Below are 19,845 nucleotides of genomic sequence, written 5' to 3' on the forward strand. Positions count from 1 at the left end.
TTTCAAGCAGCAGTTATATTTGTGTCATTTTTCTGCTAGATGATATTATCAGTACTAATTTTAAGGTATCAGCATACAATTTTCAATTATACTTTTAAGTTCCAATGTATTGCAATTTATTTAACCACAGACACTGCAGCAGCAAAAATGAATGCAACATCTTTATTGAAACTCGAGGCAACAATAACTTTACAAACTAAGGGGCAGAGAACGTCTTTAAAATATACCAAATTAAAACATGTTGGATCCCAAATGTGTTAGTGTGAACAAAACAGCGGAGCAGAAAGAGAACTCTCAGTATTGGACCAGCTGTGGTAGGTATGAGAGTTTTATTTGATACAAAAAATAAGTTAACCAAGTCTTTCAAGTTCACAGGAGTCTGTTAGAAACACAGGGTAGCATTAAAAATCTTCAGTATTCAGCTTGTGTTCTGAATGTTTGAAAGGTTGCAAATTCAACATTTCAGAATAGGCATTGTTTGATCAATCCAGGGGGCAGGACGTATGCACTTTTCCATTTTGAATGTTCAGTGTGGTCCAGGATACAAGGTCAGTTTACAAGGCTTAAGATCGCATGGCTTGAGCATTTCCTCGGGGCGCCCCTCGGGAACCTTGAACGGCACCACGTTTATAGTTCTGTTGGTAACCGTCCTGTGAAGAGAGAGAGAGGAACCAATTAGCAAAAGCCATTTTTAAAGTACAGATTTTCAGCATCCAAATTATGCAAATACATATTCAATTGTTTATTTAGTAGTAAAAGTCGTGAAAAACATGCCTTTATGAATTGTTACTGTGCCTTCAATAGCTGTTTGATTGAAATAGTTACCCTGTTCTCTAAGCCCCACAGACCCTAACATAACAAAAATGAAAGATTTATTCTCTATATAATACAGGGCACGTGTCTTACCCTCTGGTAGTTGCTGTTAGGGTAGTCCCGGGGTGTACTGAACTGGGGTTGTCCATATCCTGGATTTGCAGAGTTGGAGAAAGGTGGGCGATAACCGTCATATCCCCCTTGAATAAATTAAAACCTTATTAAATCCTTTCATCAATAATCATCCAAAACAATCAAACATTACCAACAATTACAGAAGCTGCAGTACTTCAGTGTTATTCTGTACCTCTGAAACCATTGGATGTTCCTCTGTAGCCGTTGATCACGCCGCGTGCGTTCCGAGGACCCCCGCGAGACATTCCTCTGCTGTTATAGAAGGACTGAGACTGCCGGCTGAACCCGTTGCCCTGGCCATTTGGTTGCTGGGACATTGGCTGGTGGCCAGTGGAGTTTGGAAGCGATTGGTCTGGAGAATGAAAGGCACCTACCACTGTGAAGACAATAGGCTTATTCAAACTACGACCCTAGGAGCATGTGTGGATAAGGGATCATTATTTAGTGAAATATATAGAGGATGAAAGTATTGCAATGATTTTCTCACCAGACTGGAGCTGCTCTGGTGGCATGTCCGCTTGTTCTATAGGGGGCTGCGTCTGGGTATTAAAACTCTGGTTGTAGCTATTCTGGTACGGCCTGGTCTGCTTAATTGAATCTGTATCATTAGCTGGTGGGACGGGTGCATTAAGGTTGAACACCTGTCAGAAAGAACAAATTGATAAGTAAAAAGTAATTATTGCATAACACCACTATGCAATGTAGTGCTATATATTACCGTCTGCATGGATTGGAATGGTGCAGCATTGACATTGATGCCACCGCTGTGCTGAGGTTTGGAGCCTGACTGGAACGCTTGTGTTTGGGAGGCTGGAGGAAGAGTCGTGGATGGAGGTGGCTGCTCTGTCAGGGGCATAGAGACCTACAAACAGAACAACAATTTATATAATTATACTACAGTGCTCAGTTTTAAGCTGCCGCTGCATTTGTGGGCAGAATTCAAAACCGACGAGAGCGCTAAGAAAGTTATGACTTCTTAAACATCCTCAAGACTAAAACAAAAGTGCTAAGTTTAATTCAATTTAAAAGTCAACATTAACATCCCAAATAGGCAAACACTACCAGCTTTGCTGGGTAGAACCATAAATTCTGTAGACTTTTTGAAATTCACGATAAGAATGGTTGACGGCTCACCGGAATTGGATCAATAAAGTCTGTTTGTTGTTGAGGATCAGCTATGTGAGAGGACTGGTACAGTGAGGGCGGTGCGGAGAATGCTTCTGGTGATGGAGAGACCATGGGGATCTAAAGAAGATACATATTTGAAAACAACTGACATCCAAATACTTTTATTGAAATGTCTGTGGTATTGTGATATTTGTATCCAGGAATACTTTGCTACACTTACTTGTGTGGGTTCGGGTTGAATGGCAACAGCTGGCAGCTGTGCGAGACGAGAGTCTAGGTTAGCTGTTAAAAACAGTCCAGTGCGTTAGCATACATTTTTACAAACACTTAACAAATAATAGCACTTTAAAATACATGTTGTATTATGAACTTGCCTGGTTGACACAACATTGGAGGCAAGTCCGGCTTCATAGGCTGTGCCAATACAATAGCTGGATCGAGGGCCTGCCCATCAAACTCCAGCATGGAATCCTGGGATTGAGAAAAATAGGGAATTTAAAAAACACACCCAGACATATGCTAAATAAAACAGGCTGGCAAAAACAACCTCACCTGCATAAAGTTGTAGGGTCCCTGCATCTGTGCCATGAGATCCTGAACCACCTGTTTCCTTACCACAGGGTCAGAAGGGGGTGTGGGGTTCACCGTAGTCAGCGGATGGGGCTCTGGGACAACAGGAGTGGGAGCAGCTTGCACTGGCTGCTGCATGGAGTTTACAACCTGTGACATGGCCAAAATACTGATCAATGCTTTTGAAACAACCAGTTACACACCAAAAATGTCCTAAAGCAGTCCCACAAGTGGCCAAGGAATTTCTAAAGCAGCTTACCTGCATTTCCGCACTCCATTCCTCTCCTTGCTCCTTATCTCCACTACTGTATGCGGTCTCTGAAATTAACTGCCTATTTACAAACTGAAGAGAACAAAAATATAAACCTAAGCAATCAAGAAAAGATCAAGAGAATTAACTGAGATTAGGAAAGTGAACATGTCTCACCTCTGTTGGCTCAATTGGAATGGGTTCTGTATACTCTTCTGGCATTACACCCTCTGCAAGACAACACACAAGGTCCCTTTCTCAGAAAAATCAGCTTGGATTGCAGTAGTTTCAAAATAATGCAGAGTCACCTGATTGTGTAACATGATGCAGAGAAAATGAATTGTACCTGTGTCTGTTGGGTGCTCCTCGACTTCCGGCACCTCCACTGCAGTAGTCTGCTCTTCCTCCTCTGCACAATCTCCGTTCTGATGAGACTGCACTATGTCGAAGTAACCGCTCTGCAAAACTCGCTCCAATGTCTCATTCAGTGCTTTATCTGAGATGGAACAAATCAATTAGACTTCATCATACTAATAATACCCTTCTTTCAATAACATCTTTATGAAGGTTATGGATTCAGAAAATGGGACCAAAAAGTCTAAACCATTAAATTGACTAGCATTCAGCATATCATCTGTCCTGCTGGTGCTTTGCCAGTGGATGATATTTAAATGCCATGAGCCACATGACCTTACATTGTGCAGGGAAACACTCGAAGCTGTAAGCCATCTAAGTGATGGCCAAGCAATATATTGCATATTAACCATTCATAAACACTGTTTGCATATAACTTGTAGGTGTCCTGCAGTTATTCAGTATTATAGGAGTGTATAATATTAATTTTATAGATAGGTTTTCAATTTCTTTACTTGCCCTGCACAAGTTTAGTTTTTTTTAAGTACACCATATGACATCTATGGAGCAGTAGCTAATCACATGACAATAATTTTGTTGAAAAGTGAAAATCCAAATGCTCGAAGTCGTAATTAAACATCTAAAATGAATTTTTTTTTCCTACGTTTTCTGAGAGGTGCACCTTCCTAAGTGTCCATCATTAGCAAACCACTTGCACGTCTGAATTTTGGGTTTATGTTTTAATTAAAACATTGAGAAAATAAAGTGCAGAGCTGATGTTAAAAGAGTTAAGAGCTTTCGTAAAAGTTCAAAAAGCAAATGAAGGTTTGATTGCGTGAATTTGCACCTACAAGGACCTAAAAAAAGACTATGCCGTTATCTTGATTCTGGTTGTCCAAACGAATCCCGGTGCTAGACCAAAGGCCCGATTCACAAGTCGCATCTTTATAAATGTAGACACATGCAAATAGGGGCAACGGAAGCGCATTGCGCACCTTTTTCTAGGTGCGTCAGCACCGCATCAAGATGGAAATAGTTCAACTTTTCAGAGTGGCACGCAATTTGGAGAGAGAAAGAGGCGCAGCTCACACTTTCCGCACGGTTTTATAGACAAAATGTGAATTGGCCTGAATGCTGGGTTCAAACCAAACACAAATCACGTTCCGCGCTCTTTATTACTCACAGAAAAAGTTAATTTTTTAGCGAGAGTGATGCGCAAACTGACAAATATTTTCAACTGTCGCAGAAGATGAGGATGGCTGTCCGATTTGCATCATTCGCGCCACCTGCCGCGAGTTCTCGTCTGTATGTAAACATGGGGTGCTTCGTTAGTGGAGCAGAGGTGGTGCTCGTGCATCAAAAATCTTCCACGGGCAAGGCTCTTTCCGGCAGGTGTAGCAAAGGATAAAAATATATAATTTTTTGTGAACGTAGCGACAGCCACCTTGGCCTATGCCATTTCAGATTCACCCCATGTCTACAATCAAACATTTTAAAATATCCCCTCCCAACTGCATATAGACATGTGCCTATTAATTTCCCATTCGACATCTCTTGCACAGTATCTACATTTAATTTAAACCGGTTCCATCTAAAGGCCTTTTTATGCATAACAGGTACATTTAAAGTAACTCTTGACCATGCAAAGTCTTCTGAAAAAACTAGGATAGACATACATGTTGTTCCTGCCACAGGCTTCTCCTTCCCCTCCAAAAGGTCCCATAAGTGCTGAGATGCTTCTTGATACTGGTCAGTCAATCTGTGAGAGATAAGAGAGCATATCATTATGAATACATAACCCAAATGAAACCTGAATAAGAGGTACAAACAACAGACATTTTGCACACTGGAATTTAATGATCAAAAACCAAAAAGCCAAATTCGTAATAAATGTCAAATATATTCTGGAAGCACAAAACTTTTAGCTACTCTTTCAATTGATCTTACTACTAAATCTCAGCAATCTGTAAAATGACACATCAAAACAATGGACATCACTTGACCTGATTTTTTGGTCACGTTCAGGTCCCACCAGCTTGTAAAACTCATCCAAAGCCGTGAGGTCACCCTCAGTTAGGACTGGGGGACCTCCAGCGCCGTGCAACAGCTCCTGCCGCACACTTTCATCCCCAAGTCGGTCGAGGAGAAACTGCAGCTCCAAAACCCTTTTAAGCCTTTTCTGCTCCAGCTCTTCTCGCAGCAGTTGCTCACGCCGTGCAGTTTTCTTTATAGTCTTCTGCATCTAACGAATATACAAATCCATAGTAATGTAAAAACTGAGACAACATGCACACACTTTAACATCAGGTTCCAAAGCAATTGCACTGACAGTTACACCCCCCTTACTTGCGTATATATTTGGGCGGTCTTAGTCAAATCATACGTTTAGTGTCTAATGCATGCATGGGCAATTTATACCACCAAAGTAGTATCCACCAAAGACACAGAAAAACACGTATTGGCACCATATGAGCCCTTTAACACAAAGTAAAACCTTTAGGCTACAGAAAAGCAAATCAAAATGTACTCACTTCTTGACCCAAAGCCAAAAAGCTCTTCTGCAGTTCCCGTGCAAACTCCAGATTATGAGTTACTTCCTGGTACTTAGTCAGTGCTTCCTAAATCGATTCAAAAATTTATTTTATATATTTTTTAATTAAATACACAACAGAGGAACAAGAAAAAGAGAGTTTACCCACCAGCTGGTCCTGGTTGAGACTTTCTCCATTGCTTTTCCTGGCATGGTAATCATCAAGCTTCCCCTGTAGAAAGAAAATAATAATCTGAATTTAACCTGATTGTAATATTATACCCATTATATGAAAGGACATCTATTGAGGATACATTTTAAATTATAAATGTAATTTTCCAAATACCATCAAAGGTCTAAAAGGCAGAAAACTTGAAACAGAAAGCTCCACTTTGCGGTTGAATTGAAGGGGTCATCTAATTTCTGCACTGTAACACTGCCAACTAATATATGTAGTGTCCACCAGAAAGCGTCCAAAGAAATAAACTTTTTACGTTTTCCCTATAAAACAAATGAGTTGATTTATAAAGCCGTCAACGTGCTCCACTAAAAGTCTATAATGTAAAGCCCAGAAACCCTAAAGGCGCTTATTAAGAATCACGAGGACACACACAGCTGTCTGTGACCCACTTATCTCCACAAAACCACGCCAAGACGGTCACGGGAAATCCTCGCTTCGGTTCCCGAACAAAAACATTCCGTCTGCATGCACATTCGCGTCGACAGTTTTCCCCATTTTCGCATGCAGAACCCGTTTCAGGTCGCCATATTAGCTTCATCTCCATGTGCGTGCTAGGCTCATCGTGATATGAACAACAGAACAAAAGCGTGACGACACATATTGGTATTCAATTTCATACAGTGTCTTTATTTGAGATATAAAAGAAATGTAAATGGCTATGACCGTACATAAAAGACACTGGAATCGGTATAAACTCAAAAGTTAAACTGGCTAGCGTGTGCTGAGACTGAATGCTAACCGGTTAGCGTCTGCGTGTGGGGATACAAAAGAAAAGACAGTAACCTTAATATTTTATCTTGTAAACGAGTAACATTCAAACAAACATTAAAAAGGTCGTTTAAACAAAACGTCTTGGTAAAAACAATCCCAGTAAGTTACCGTTGGACGTTTAACGGACCTTTCTAAAGTTAGAAGGATTTGCTATCTGATGAAGCATCGCATAGCAAGAAATACACTTATGGTGTGTATATTTCACATATACATTTTTGACAATTCCCGAGTGTTAAATATGAAACCCCGCTTTTAATAATTTGGTCACAAACTGAGGTATTCAGGGAAGTCCAGTCTGGTATTCTAAAACAAGGCATGTTTTAATTTTAATAAATTAAGGTTGTTTCGCACGTTTGGTTGTTAAACACAATAAGTGAAGAGAGTAATGACATCAGTACCTTTTTCTTCTCCATATTGCGCACTTTCTTTTCAAGAACCACCAGCACCTGCTTCATGGCCTCTGACTGGTTGATGGCTGTGTTTTGGTTCATTGATCCGGGAGCAGATCCCAAGTCTGGGCTGGCAGACTTCACAGTCCTGGTGCTGTTTGTTGCCGACGGCATCTGATAACGGGCGAGTAGGTTTTTGTATTTATTAAACGCATTTCGTAAACCCTGTACTTAAATGTCCATGCATAGACATGTCTTTGACTCCAATAGGGCTGCTTTGTTGTCACACAAAGACAATGGCCTACGTTAAAAATGTGACAAGATGTCTGGTTTTATGATTTGAATAATAGTGTTATGTGTGGGAAACACACCCAAGAATATCAATGGTCAAATGGATAGTGCTTTAAAGTACAGAACAACCCGTCTTTATCATAGTCAACTGTTAGATTATCTTCATTCTCAGTCATCACAACATGTGGGATGTAGGATAGCGTTACCAGTGTCGTCACCACCAATGCTGTGATCAACGATAATCCAAGTATAATATAGAGACAATTTGAGTTTACAATAGGCGAGAAACCAGATCAAAGTTCTCATCAACCAACTAGTTCAAATTTGACAAATTGCTGGTTGGCAAAATCAATTATAGATTATTTGTATGAATTAACGATGGCAGATTTCCATCCTTGTATTTCCAGTCCACGATATTTTTTTTCTCCACAAAATCCGGGACTACAAATACCATCACATTGTCATAGCAACCCAATATGGGCATTTCCCATCAGACACGTTTATTTCATGGAAGACCGACTAGGTTCTCACCTTTTTGCGCAATATATCCACAAGGGTGAACAACAATAGTCTGAAGTAAATAAGCCGAAGGGTTGCTGCGTTTGCCTTTTGATTTCTCTATCAATTTAACGTGGGATCCGCCCCGCCGGCCTCACCGACAACTGAGAACGACTGAACGTAGAGGAAAAGGTTTATAATGAGGAAGGGACCCGTTAATAGATGCCCAAGATTGTGCCTGTACCGACTGACGTTTATTTACATCTTTTATAAGGAATAGTAGCATGCCCGACCAATTTACCACAAAAAATAACTACAACTATGATAATAATGAAAGAGCTTTCATATTGGCGGAATCATTAAAACATTTTATTACGTTAATAAGCAGGCAAAACGTCATGCCATTTTGTTTGTAACTGAACGCGAATGAAAACTGGCTGACTTCATGCATATGTTACGCATATAACTATGACCAACATACAAAAGGAAAATAAACATGACTATTGTGTGAAGTGTGAGTGTGTGTGATCTTTACGTTATACTGTTGTCACATCATTGCTGTAATTAAATATTGGTTTAGTGGTGTAAGGTTTCGATTAAAATGCATCTGTATAGCACATAATCAGTCGGCAGATGGCAGCACTGAGATGAAGATTAAAACCTCGGCCAGTTTCACATTCCAGTCCATCCACTTGAGTTGCATTAGGACAACGCATTACACGGTGTGTATTGTGTATTTTTTCAAATTGTTTAACTGCCTTTGGAAGGTACTCATTTATGCAAATGAGATTTCATTTTCTGTTATGTTTTCAGGATTCATTTCCTACTAATATATATCTCAATTAAGATTAGGCTGCATATTTATGTAGCAAACCGTTCATGCATAATGTGAATGTAGAGGCGTGAGATTTTGTTTGGCAAATTCAGGAAGCAGTTAACATGGTTGCTCTGCTCTCTAATAGCACTGTTCTATTGAAAGGTTGTTTTTGTCAGGAATAATACTGATTAGAGAAAGATCCCATGGGAAATTGAAGCTCCCTTTCAACAGTGACTCAATTTCCGCTCTCTGTTCTCTTCAGTAAGTTAGTGTAGTGGCACTTGACTTAAGTCCTTCAACATCTTTATCAATGTCACATATGGAATGTAGAGTGGCCAATGATCACCCGACGTCACAAACCCAAAGTCACAACATTGAACGGCTATTGATGGCAATGCATATTTCACACTTGCAATAATGCACAATATATAATAATGTTACTTGATAGATCACCCAAAAATTTACTCGCCCTCTTGTCATTTCAAACCTATATAATTTTCTTTTTTCCGTAGAACACCAAAGAAGAATGCTGTTGACTGGCAACCATTCACTTGCATTGGTTTTGTGTCCATACAATGGAAGTGAATGTGTGCCGACGTTGTTTGGTTACCAACTTTTTGGGTGAAATATCCCTTCAGCTTGTGTATTTATTACAGTGATTTCTTACTGCACAGCTACAGAATGCTGGTATATGAGTTTGGTCTTTCTAGTTACAGCAGGTATATTCCCAAGACACTTTGCATTGTTTAATGGTGGCTCCCAAATTTCCAAAGCATGTTTCTGCAAACATATATGATGCACATATAACCCCTAAAAATCTATAATGCAGAGATGTAACAAGTTATGTTTGTAACACTTAATATATCCCTAACCCTTTCTGAAAGAAATCTACCCTGAGGTAAGGCTTTCCTGCCAATAGATGAGTTGACAGTCAGTGGTTTCCGAGACACTGTCTGAAAAGCCATGCTCCTATCAAGGGGGGGCCATCTGGAGTTATCCAACCAATCAGAGTCCAGCAGGGTGATCAAGTGAAACGAGTAGGAAGTCAGCATGGCTTATACCACCCCCTGGCAAGGTTCATCTGTGTTCATTTCCTGTACATCCTTTGGGTTTTCTGTGTCCAATCACAGGAAATGGTGGACGCCTTGCACACGCAGTTTTAACACTTATTGAGAAGCAAACTGTTGAAACACACAAACTAATGTTTATCTATGCTAACACATTGGATATGTAGCCCTAAAGTCTTGGTAAAGGAACAAGCACTTAAAGATGATAGTTACTCATATTTGGAAAGCACAAGTTTCAAACACTCTCTCCATTTGCCACAGATCCGGGGCACTCAAAATGATGTACAATCATATTTAAATTGCCCATTATACCTATTATACATTATTCCAATTGGGGATCAGAAATCCTGCCGAGGGCAATTATTGACCTCACATTGTTATTATGCCTAAGGGACAGGTTGGTGTAAATACAGCCAACATATGGCTCCGAAACTGCCTCTTCTTTGGACGGCTACCGTTGCCATTGGCCATCAGTGTCGCTGGAGCAGTTTTATGCTGGGTGTTTTATCTCCTGGCCCAGTACTGCAACCCGAGCCCCTCTGGTAGGAGATAAGAGCAGTTTCTCCCAACGGCATCAAACAGAAATGGGTGTGAGGGGATATATCTAAACGTTTTAAAGTAGCCATTTGGTGTCCTAGCTTCGTGACAACAGCAAATGTAATGTGTGTTTGTTTGTTTTTTCAAACGACTATGACTTTGCATAATTTAGTTTGCTGTGTCAACTGGGATGTGGTGTGGCGAACACGATGAATCATAGTTACAAGAAATCAACATTCACATTCAAGATGATATATGCTTTGAGAATTGAAGCATTAAGCACAGATCCAAATACAACAATTACATGAGACATATAAAAAAAACAAATAAAGAGTTAAATTAAGACCAAATTAAGACATGAGATAAAAACATTTATTTATTTACAGATGCTATATGTACATGTGCCTAAGAAGCGATGACATGTACTGGAATTGTGAATAAATAAGTAATTCTGCAAAAACAGCACATCATACACATTCATTCACATCAGATCTACTCTAAATCTTATAATTAAAACTCAATTGGTTATTTACCCTTGCTCAAAATATTGACCCTGTTTAATTATGTTATGCATTTGTGTGCTTTTAACTGAATAATGAAAATCAATAATTATCAGAATTGCAGAGTTGTTTCAAACTATGTTTATTGTTTGGACAGTTTGATCTTATTATTTGAGCCTCTGGTATGTAATAATCAAAGAGGTTGTCGTGAGCTTGTCGTGGCTGGTCGTGACCCCTCGAGTCACGAGTCCAGGGGTTTATAATTGACTGGCGAGCAGCGGCATCTAGGAGCGCTATTTCCTCTCATTGTCGAGCGGTCGTGAGCAGGAAGTCGGAAAAGAAAGCAGTAAGTGAGGGGGCAGGGCCATTTAAAAATACCTGCTGCCCTACAATAACGGGACCAGAGACAGCAGCCTCTTACGGGACAGCGCGCAGTAGCTACGCATCGCAGAGGATACGCGCACGCTTCGTGTCATTCTACATCCATGGTGTCATTAACCAACGTGCGTGTGGCACATCTGCCTGTCATCACTTCTTTATTTAGAAATAACAGAAAGCATGAGGACTGAATGCGTGGGGTCTGGGCTGACGGAGTCACATTAATTCTGGACATTCTTTCTGGATTCAATCGGATGATAGGAATGCTTTGGAATTTGGAGTAACTGATGTCTTGTGTGGGTTGTTCTCCTCTCTAGTGCATTCAAAGGCAGCAAGGCAGGTGCATTTTATCGGCACGCGTGAACCGTTTTTGTACAGTTTTTCATTTTGGGGACATTGGTGTGACTGACGTCGAGTGTGGGACATACCTGTTTTTCAAGTGCGCAAATGCGCAGGACAATCCCTGAGGCATTCATTTAACATGGCATCTACAATAGAGAGAAAGACCATGGAGGCTAACGAGTAAGTATAAACACTAAATCTGTTAGGCCGAAAATGTGTGTTTACTTTTATTGCTTTTGCGTAATTGTAATATTTAGTCAACCAAAGAAACGTGTACTGCGGTGTGCTTTGCTTATTTTAACGTATGCGCAATAATTTTCTAAAAGTGGCCTATTTTTACGCAGTCAAGCTTTAACAACACCAACACACAGCGTGTCCACAACTAAAAAAGCTTTAGATTTGTAATGAAATGAGTTTTAGCTGGTTCACAATGGCCTATAATTTAAAGTAGGTTTACTATTATTAACCGAGGGTGCAGTGGCCCGGAGCAGCGCTCATTTGCCTAGCGAACTTTAACGCTTCTTTTCTCCCCTGGGGTAAAAGCAGTTATTGCAGCTAGTGCAAACGGTTATAAGCTGTAGAGGAAGCGGTTAGGACCAATATACATCCAGAAAATGTGTACTTGTATGGATTATATCTGACAAGAGTTTCTCTTGCTTTTCAAACATGCGATTGTGCCATCTGGCGTTGAAAATGGTACATTCTTAAAGCGTCCCATGCTGGAACAATGTGTGGTTCCCTTAATCGTTTCTTAAAAAACATTTATTATGACTTTTTTATTGTCTTTATTTGTTCTTTATGACACCATACAGCCAACCTAGAACCTTTACATTCAGGTGTAGCTTTTTTAATGGCGTGTTCAATCACAGGGAACCCGTTGATGAGGTGCTCCAGATGCCACCATCACTCCTAACGTGCGGCGGGTGTCAGCAGAGCATCGGGGACCGTTTCTTCCTTAAGGCTATCGAACAGTATTGGCATGAGGATTGCCTAAGCTGTGACCTCTGCGGCTGTCGCTTGGGGGAGGTGGGCCGCAGGCTTTACTACAAACTTGGCAGGAAGCTGTGTAGAAGGGACTACCTCAGGTAAATTGGGATAAAGATATTTATTTGTCTCTTAAGGGTACAGATGAGAGACATGCATCCCTATGTGTTTTTGAATCTGACAATATTTGCATAATGCAACTTGTCTTTGTTATTAAACTTTATATTTTGAAATAGGTATACACAGAGATGTCATTATTGGATGATGTGTGTGTCAGAATTTACAGTTAATGTAATTTTTCTGCAGGCTATTTGGTCAGGATGGGCTCTGTGCTTCTTGTGAAAAGAGGATCCGGGCCTTTGAAATGACAATGCGTGTCCGTGACAAAGTATACCACCTTGAATGCTTCAAATGTGCCGCCTGTCAGAAACACTTCTGTGTTGGAGATCGGTACCTGCTAATCAATTCAGATATTGTGTGTGAGCAGGACATTTTTGAGTGGACCAAACTGAATGGCAACATGATGTAGTTTTCTCCCCGTCACAAACCCTGTATGTAGTCAATAATATTTTTACAAAACACAGGACGAACACATAATTCTCATTTTAGCTCTAGAAACCACAATCAGAAACATTTTCTAAATAATCATTTCTTTGTTTTATTTTTTGTTATTGAGATTTGACAAACTACGTGTAGCATACATTTTTTTATATCAAATATCTACACCAATACAGTTTGTAATGTATTGCAAAAAACTCTATTTCCCTTTGATACTTTCATAGAAAGTAAAACTATAAGAAATTTTAATTTCTCTAAAAACACTTCACACTAAAATGTGTGAAGATTCTTGCTTAGCGCATTACCTATGCTTCCCCCCCCAAAAAAACAGCAAAGATCCCTTTGTTCTTTCACACACTGTGTTTCATCTGTATATAATAATGGGTGTGTTGGTTATATAAATGAGAAAGAATTACTGACAGCAATAAATTACTTTAATAATTTACAAAACATACCAAAAGTAATAAATGACTAACCTTTAATAAACTATCATATCTATATTTAAAAGTGTGTAATTTCTATATTTAAGGCCTGATTCATGGTCTATTCTTCTACTATGCTTTATTTAAGAAATGATTATATCTTGACTTACATAAACTTGAGATAAAAGACTAAAACATTGAAAAAGATGCAGTCAGGGGTAATCCTCAAAACATCATTTTGAAGAAGACCTCCCCGTTATCACTGTTGTTTAAAGGAGCTCTTCTTTAGAACTTTATTTAGTAATAGTCAAAAATAAAACTGCTTTTTAGGTTTAATTCTACAGGGACATGCAAAGAAAAACAAGCTACTGCTGGTATATGTGCAGGTTTGGTGTATGAAGGTGGTGCAGACAATTATTCAATATGAAACTGAAAGTTTGTCATATTTACTGTAAACATCTCCATTATAGATAAATTATGTTTATAATTAAAAGCAGATATGAGAACAGTCGGTCATACTATCTGATCATAGCCAGATTAAGCCTTGATGCTAAAAAAGACATTCTTCTACTCACATACTCTTTCAAACGTCAAGTTTAGAGTAGAAGAGTAACATACATGCCATATTATCATCTACGTATATTGAGACCAGCATTTTTGGGAAAAAGTGACATATGGTAATTAAATAATTAACCTTTAACCTGAAAGCCACAGGTTCTAACACTGACAAGGTTTTAGATTTTTCATCTCAGCACTCAGCTTTAAAGTGTTCAGATGCTGTGCTTTACCAGAAGCGGTGTTGAGACAGATTTAACAGAAGTGCAATGAATGTGACCCGTTATCAGCATACATTCATCAGCATCTCTGCTATATGTCTTCACAGATTCATATGAACGTTTAGAAAACACTATGCATTAGACATATTAACTAAAGACACTTTCTCACTTCACTTTCCTTACTTTTCTTCACTGCTGTAATGTATTTTTTGTTATTTGAAGGAATGCAAAATTATAAAAATGATTTAAATAGGAAAACAGAAGGGGGCGTCAGAGATCCAAAAATGGACAGTGTAACTAAATACAGGTGACATTGAATGGCTTCATTTATTACATGTATAAAGAGACTAAAACAATTCTGTATGTATGTGTAGGATTTTAATTTCATTTATTTAAAACTCCTGAACAATTATACAAAAACAGTCTCACCAGTCTCAGTATAGAGTGGCTATATAAACCTGACCCATAATGTAAAACCAGTATTGTGTATACAAAATATAAAATTATTGTGTATAAGCATATATTAGGAGCTTTAAAGGCCATAAATCTTCTTTCAGTCCACCATGGGGTTTACATGTTCTAAAATTATTCTGAAATGCCTCCCATGTGTGCGACTTACCCACAACTTCATCTTCTTCAGTACGTTTTTGCCTGATGACAATGATTAAAACCATGAAACCTCACGTGATCATCTCAGCCACCGACTCCTTGAAAATGTTCTGGTATCACTGGACCTAAATCTGATCTCTGGTTCATCACCTACAAAAGCTGCTGTCAAAGAGTAAAGAAGACCCAGTCTGGAGTCCAGCTGTCTATATGCTTGAAGGCTCTATCCGAGCCGCTGAATGAAGACACTATCCATCTATGGGGTATCATGCTATTTAAGACTAAAGACTAAAATAGTTCCAATCTGATGATGAACTTTAAAGCAAGTCTGATCTCATACATGTGAGCTATATTTAAATATAGAACCAAATCCAAAACATCTCAAGTATATACGATAGTAGTTGAATTTTTAAACTCACAAATCTGGGCATGGATACAGAGAATCCACATGTGCATCTGCAGTTCATTATAAAACTGACTTTGCTTTGTTCAAAGGTGCTGTCACATGGTCTTTGATAGAACACACTGATGTGCCCACTGCGATCCATATTTGTTATTTGCAACAATAATCTTTGTCTGGTAACCCCTTGGGTATAATTTTGGAAACAAACTTGATTTTTACGTGACTTTCAAAGAGTTCTGCAAAGAATAACAAGCTCAATGTTCTGTGAGAAAAGGTCAATATAAAAAAAATAGGAATTTAGGAAAAATAAGTGAGTGATAAAACCTCACTAAACCAAACCCTGCTTAAGAAATCTTTTTCATCATACATTCTGCTGTCCATTATTTATTTATTTCCTTTAGCTTTCTGACCCCAGTTTATGTAAATTTCTGTGAGATACCAATATCTGCGTGGATTGTGGTGTTTTACGTATGTTGCATCCTTTTTTCACTCATCTTCGTTGATTTAAAGCTAACAGACCAGCCCCTAACATCAGTTTGAAAAAGGTTGATGAGCATGTGTCATTTTGTCCAACGGCATAAATCCACAATAGGGGAGGGGAGAGAATATTGACCTCTATAAAAACATATTTAACTCTTTCATTATTAGGAGGTCAGCTAGATACTGTATATACTGTATTAGGCCTGTCAATTTGGTGAAGTTGGTGGAAAACCAACAAATTTCACATTGGTGTCTAGACATTCACATGTGCTGAGATGCCTGCTATTTTCTCTTCAGGTAGGTGATGGAAAATGGCAATAGTTTTTTAGTTTTATCCAGGTTCTCTCAGTAATTGCCCTTCCCATAAAATGCATGTTTCCAATCAACTGAGAGGGTTGGCCTTCCTGTTAGAAGCATGTGACAGGATTTGTATTTGTGCAATCTCACTATAGAAACTTTGGCCAATTGACATTGTTTAAACAGAACAATAACAATTCTTTCATCAATTACTCACTCTTACGTCAATCCAAACCTATATAACTTTCTGTTTTCTGCAAAATACAAAAATATCTTTTGAGGGACAATGGTAAGCAAACAACATTGGCCCCCATTTACTTCCATTATTGAACACTTCAGCGAGTCATGCAGGTTATTAGGGTGAATAAATGATGACAGAAAATTATTATTATTGGGTGAACTGAAACATGTTTATTCAACACAGAAATCACATGAATGGTCAGCTTTTCACGTAAATATTAAAATAATATGAATTCACGGTCTTTATAATTATACTATATAATATATTATTAATATTTAGAATGTTAAAAGTACTTTAAAATGTATCTGAAAATACTTTTCTAACATAATACGTTCCATCTTTGAATCATAACAAAGAAAGGCAGAGAAATGAATTTAGACCTGTCAGTATTCATAATATAATTTCCCATGACAACACTCAGATATGTTCACATGGGTCTAAGAACTCAAAGTAAAAAAAAGCATTTCTCAAGACAATACAAACCGATACATTCATGCTGGCTGTTATATATTCAACCACATTTGCCAAATTAAAGGAGACTGTAAAAACCACCAAACTGCATCACAATGTGATAAAACACATAATCCTCGGTCCAGCAAAACAATTCCCCAAAAATTCTGTTGGGCCACAGTGAAACGATTTGGTCAAGATGACAAGAATCAACAAGTTGTTTTCTTATCATGCAGGCCAAACTGAAGGCCTCATTTGAGAGTCAGAGGAGTTGTTGAACAACTTTCTCAATGTGATGTAAATTGAGATACTAACTGTTATTCAATAACAGTCATGATTGTGCATGAGCCAAAAAAAGTAAAGTCAAAAATAGTTTGACACATAACAGTACCTAAAACCTGAATCGTGTTGCTTTAAAAACCATTGAACAAAATTCTTTCTACACATAGAAATGTGTCAGATCATTACAAAAGTAAAGATCAGTCCTGACTCAAAGTATAATAATAATCTGTCGTCATGTGCCTTCATCTTGTTCTTAACATGTTGTTTCTTGCGTGCCATTCAACTGAAATGTGACTGAGGTCTTTTCATTGTTGTTAAGTTCAAAATGAGGTCTGGAGGCTTTCATACATTCTGTGACTTTTTTTAAAGTAATTCAGACCTAGTTTACACTTCCTATAAAGCACTTCCTGAGGCCTCTGGAAATATATGTCAAGTTAACAGTCAAACATGGGTAGGACTCTAAGTGTCAAATCTACTGTCCTACCCTTAACATCCTGTCGAACTGATGAAGTGACCTTTCCTTAAGATGGGGAGTATGACTTTCATTAGAGTATGAAAGAGTCTCTGTCAGGACATTCCACATAATTATTGCTTGAGAAGGTCCTCTGTTCTTGTTTCAATATGACCTCAGACCCAGCAGACAGTGTCGCTGAACCACCTGAAGAAGTGCTGTGAGAAACACGAAGCATGAAATGTGCTCAGTCCACACCTACAAGAATAACCATGTCGGAAGTATGGTGAATTAAATCAAATGAAATCCTCTAAATTGAGGACCCCATTCTGTCCAAACATAGGAAAATTTGCTTTATATATTTCTTTGTTCTGTTGAACACAAAAGAAGATATTTAGAAGAATTTAGGAAAGCAAAACCGTTTGGTTACAAGCAATCTTCTAGATATCTTTCTCATTAGAACAAAGAAGTGATGTAAAGATAGACGATGTAAATCAAGTCAAGGGTGAATAATGATGAAATAATTTTAATTTTTAGGTGAACTGTTCCTTAAAGAGAAGTTTGTCTCCCATGCTGCTTGTGCTGTCATGCTTATACAGAACAGCTCATTTAATGAACCACAGTCTGTGGCTATATATATCATGATAGCATGATACTTCACAGGACTGTTTTGATCAAGGTGGACTTGGACTCACTTGCGATCTAGCAAGTGGAAAATTGAGGGTGACCTCTGTACTATGATATATCATAAGAAGAAATATCTTACGCAGACAAACAATATACTGTACAAAACAAAACGCTTTCTGTCACACTGCCATGTACTTAACTCAATGTAGATACTTTTGTGTTCAGAATAATCAATTTCCAGTATTGTCCTGTCTGAGACCATATGAACAGATTTCATTGAGGAATGAAGCAGATTGATCTGGAGGTGAAAGCTATCGGGGCCTGTCTAAAGAAAACATATCATGAACTGATTAAAGCCCTTTAGTTTGAAGATAAAGTTAAGAGCTTCTTGCTGACAGGCCCAGTCATCACAGTGTTCTACTCCATACTCCTTGTCTGTCTCATTCAGATCCGTATCATTCAGACATTCGGCAATGCTAATCCAAAATATGGTCCAAAATAACTAAAACAATCTGAAATGGAGATTTAGTCTAACCCTTTATAATCTTTTTTTCTACAAATACCATAAATTGTAGTACTTTTCACTCCTTTTCAAGTCCTTAATTCAATCAGTGCATCAGATGTCTCATGTGAACTCTATTTCAGACCTCCATACGCACGAAAGCAGTTATAAGCATTTTATGTATGGCAATTTGGTTATTTGTTCGAGCACCATCTTGACTTACTTGAATGAAATGTTGTAATCAAAAGGAATTTTAAAGAAAAAAGGACAATTCATGAGCCAGTAGAGACTTGTTTTGAACAAAGACAATATTAAACAGGAACAATAATATAAATTCTCAATATCTTAGGGTTTTTGTCAACAATCTACTGCTTTTCACAAATTCTCAGCAGTCCTGTAATGATCCGTTTAGGGTTATGGCTGACCAGCAGGAGAAACTCTATACAAGAGTGACAGGAAGATCTGGGATAGAATATGATGGACAGAATCTTTTTTGTAATGTGATATTTCAAAAATATTTTGCAGATGATTAGTTTGATGGTAGACTGATCTCCTGTTATTATAAAATGTTGTAAGATTCAAGACAAGGAAAAGTGAACTGCATGGGCCACATTAGGACAAACACAGGTACAGGTATTTGTTTGAAAAGACTTTGCAAAATAAATTATAAACATAACAAATTAAATGATTTAGACTCAAAATTAATTATTTTGAATCAAACAAGTAATATAAATTATTTATAGTTAATTTTAATAAACGTCAGACAGATGTCAAAAGCCAAGAATATGTTTATAAAAGCACAAACGTTTTATCATAGAGACTTAACTCCACTTATATAATTTAGTAGTAATTATGTTTACTTATAATTCCCCAACACGTCATTCGTTTATCAACAAAAAATCAATACAGTTTGAATGTAGTTGAGACATCAACGTAATGTAAAAAGGCTCAAGGTTTTAGAGTTTAAAAATGTCTGAATTGTTTTGTTACTGTTTTCAATTAATCAAACCTATTATTCGAAAAATGTATTCACCTATCTTCGATTGTGACAGTTAACTGAAATAAAGCAAACATATCATTTAAACTACATTATCTTTGATTCTGCTAAATAATAATTAATCTATAGGCCTACGCTATAAACGTTGAAACAAAATG

The 19,845-nt window shown here is 38.1% G+C and overlaps 2 protein-coding genes across 5 annotated transcripts; one reads left to right on the top strand and one right to left on the bottom strand.

The window, feature by feature from the left end:
• Positions 1–148: 148 nt before the first annotated feature.
• caprin1b (cell cycle associated protein 1b) lies at positions 149–8,212 on the bottom strand. Of its 4 annotated transcripts, none has more exons than XM_079465863.1 (18): positions 8,004–8,212; positions 7,191–7,355; positions 5,950–6,012; positions 5,782–5,868; positions 5,254–5,492; positions 4,927–5,009; positions 3,243–3,392; positions 3,074–3,126; positions 2,906–2,989; positions 2,629–2,796; positions 2,451–2,547; positions 2,297–2,358; positions 2,083–2,193; positions 1,667–1,810; positions 1,436–1,589; positions 1,121–1,324; positions 907–1,013; positions 149–650 (listed from the first exon to the last, which is right to left on the bottom strand). In XM_079465863.1, the coding sequence occupies exons 2-18, from the start codon at positions 7,353–7,355 to the stop codon at positions 564–566; spliced, it is 2,058 nt and encodes a 685-aa protein (XP_079321989.1). In that variant the 5' UTR covers positions 8,004–8,212; the 3' UTR covers positions 149–563. The 4 variants fall into 4 exon arrangements, with proteins under 4 accessions (XP_079321989.1, XP_079321992.1, XP_079321991.1 ...); XM_079465866.1 differs by lacking the exons at positions 7,191–7,355; positions 8,004–8,212 and adding exons at positions 6,127–6,281; positions 6,411–6,594; XM_079465865.1 differs by lacking the exons at positions 7,191–7,355; positions 8,004–8,212 and adding exons at positions 6,127–6,281; positions 6,394–6,563.
• Positions 8,213–11,136: 2,924 nt separating this feature from the next.
• lmo2 (LIM domain only 2 (rhombotin-like 1)) lies at positions 11,137–14,078 on the top strand. The gene is made up of 3 exons (XM_079465867.1): positions 11,137–11,791; positions 12,481–12,696; positions 12,902–14,078. Exons 1-3 carry the CDS (start codon positions 11,751–11,753, stop codon positions 13,122–13,124), a joined length of 480 nt encoding a protein of 159 aa, XP_079321993.1. The 5' UTR covers positions 11,137–11,750; the 3' UTR covers positions 13,125–14,078.
• The last annotated feature ends 5,767 nt before the right edge of the window (positions 14,079–19,845 follow it).

The sequence above is a fragment of the Barbatula barbatula genome (genome assembly GCF_947034865.1).
Source record: "Barbatula barbatula genome assembly, chromosome: 10".
Lineage (NCBI taxonomy): Eukaryota > Metazoa > Chordata > Actinopteri > Cypriniformes > Nemacheilidae > Barbatula > Barbatula barbatula.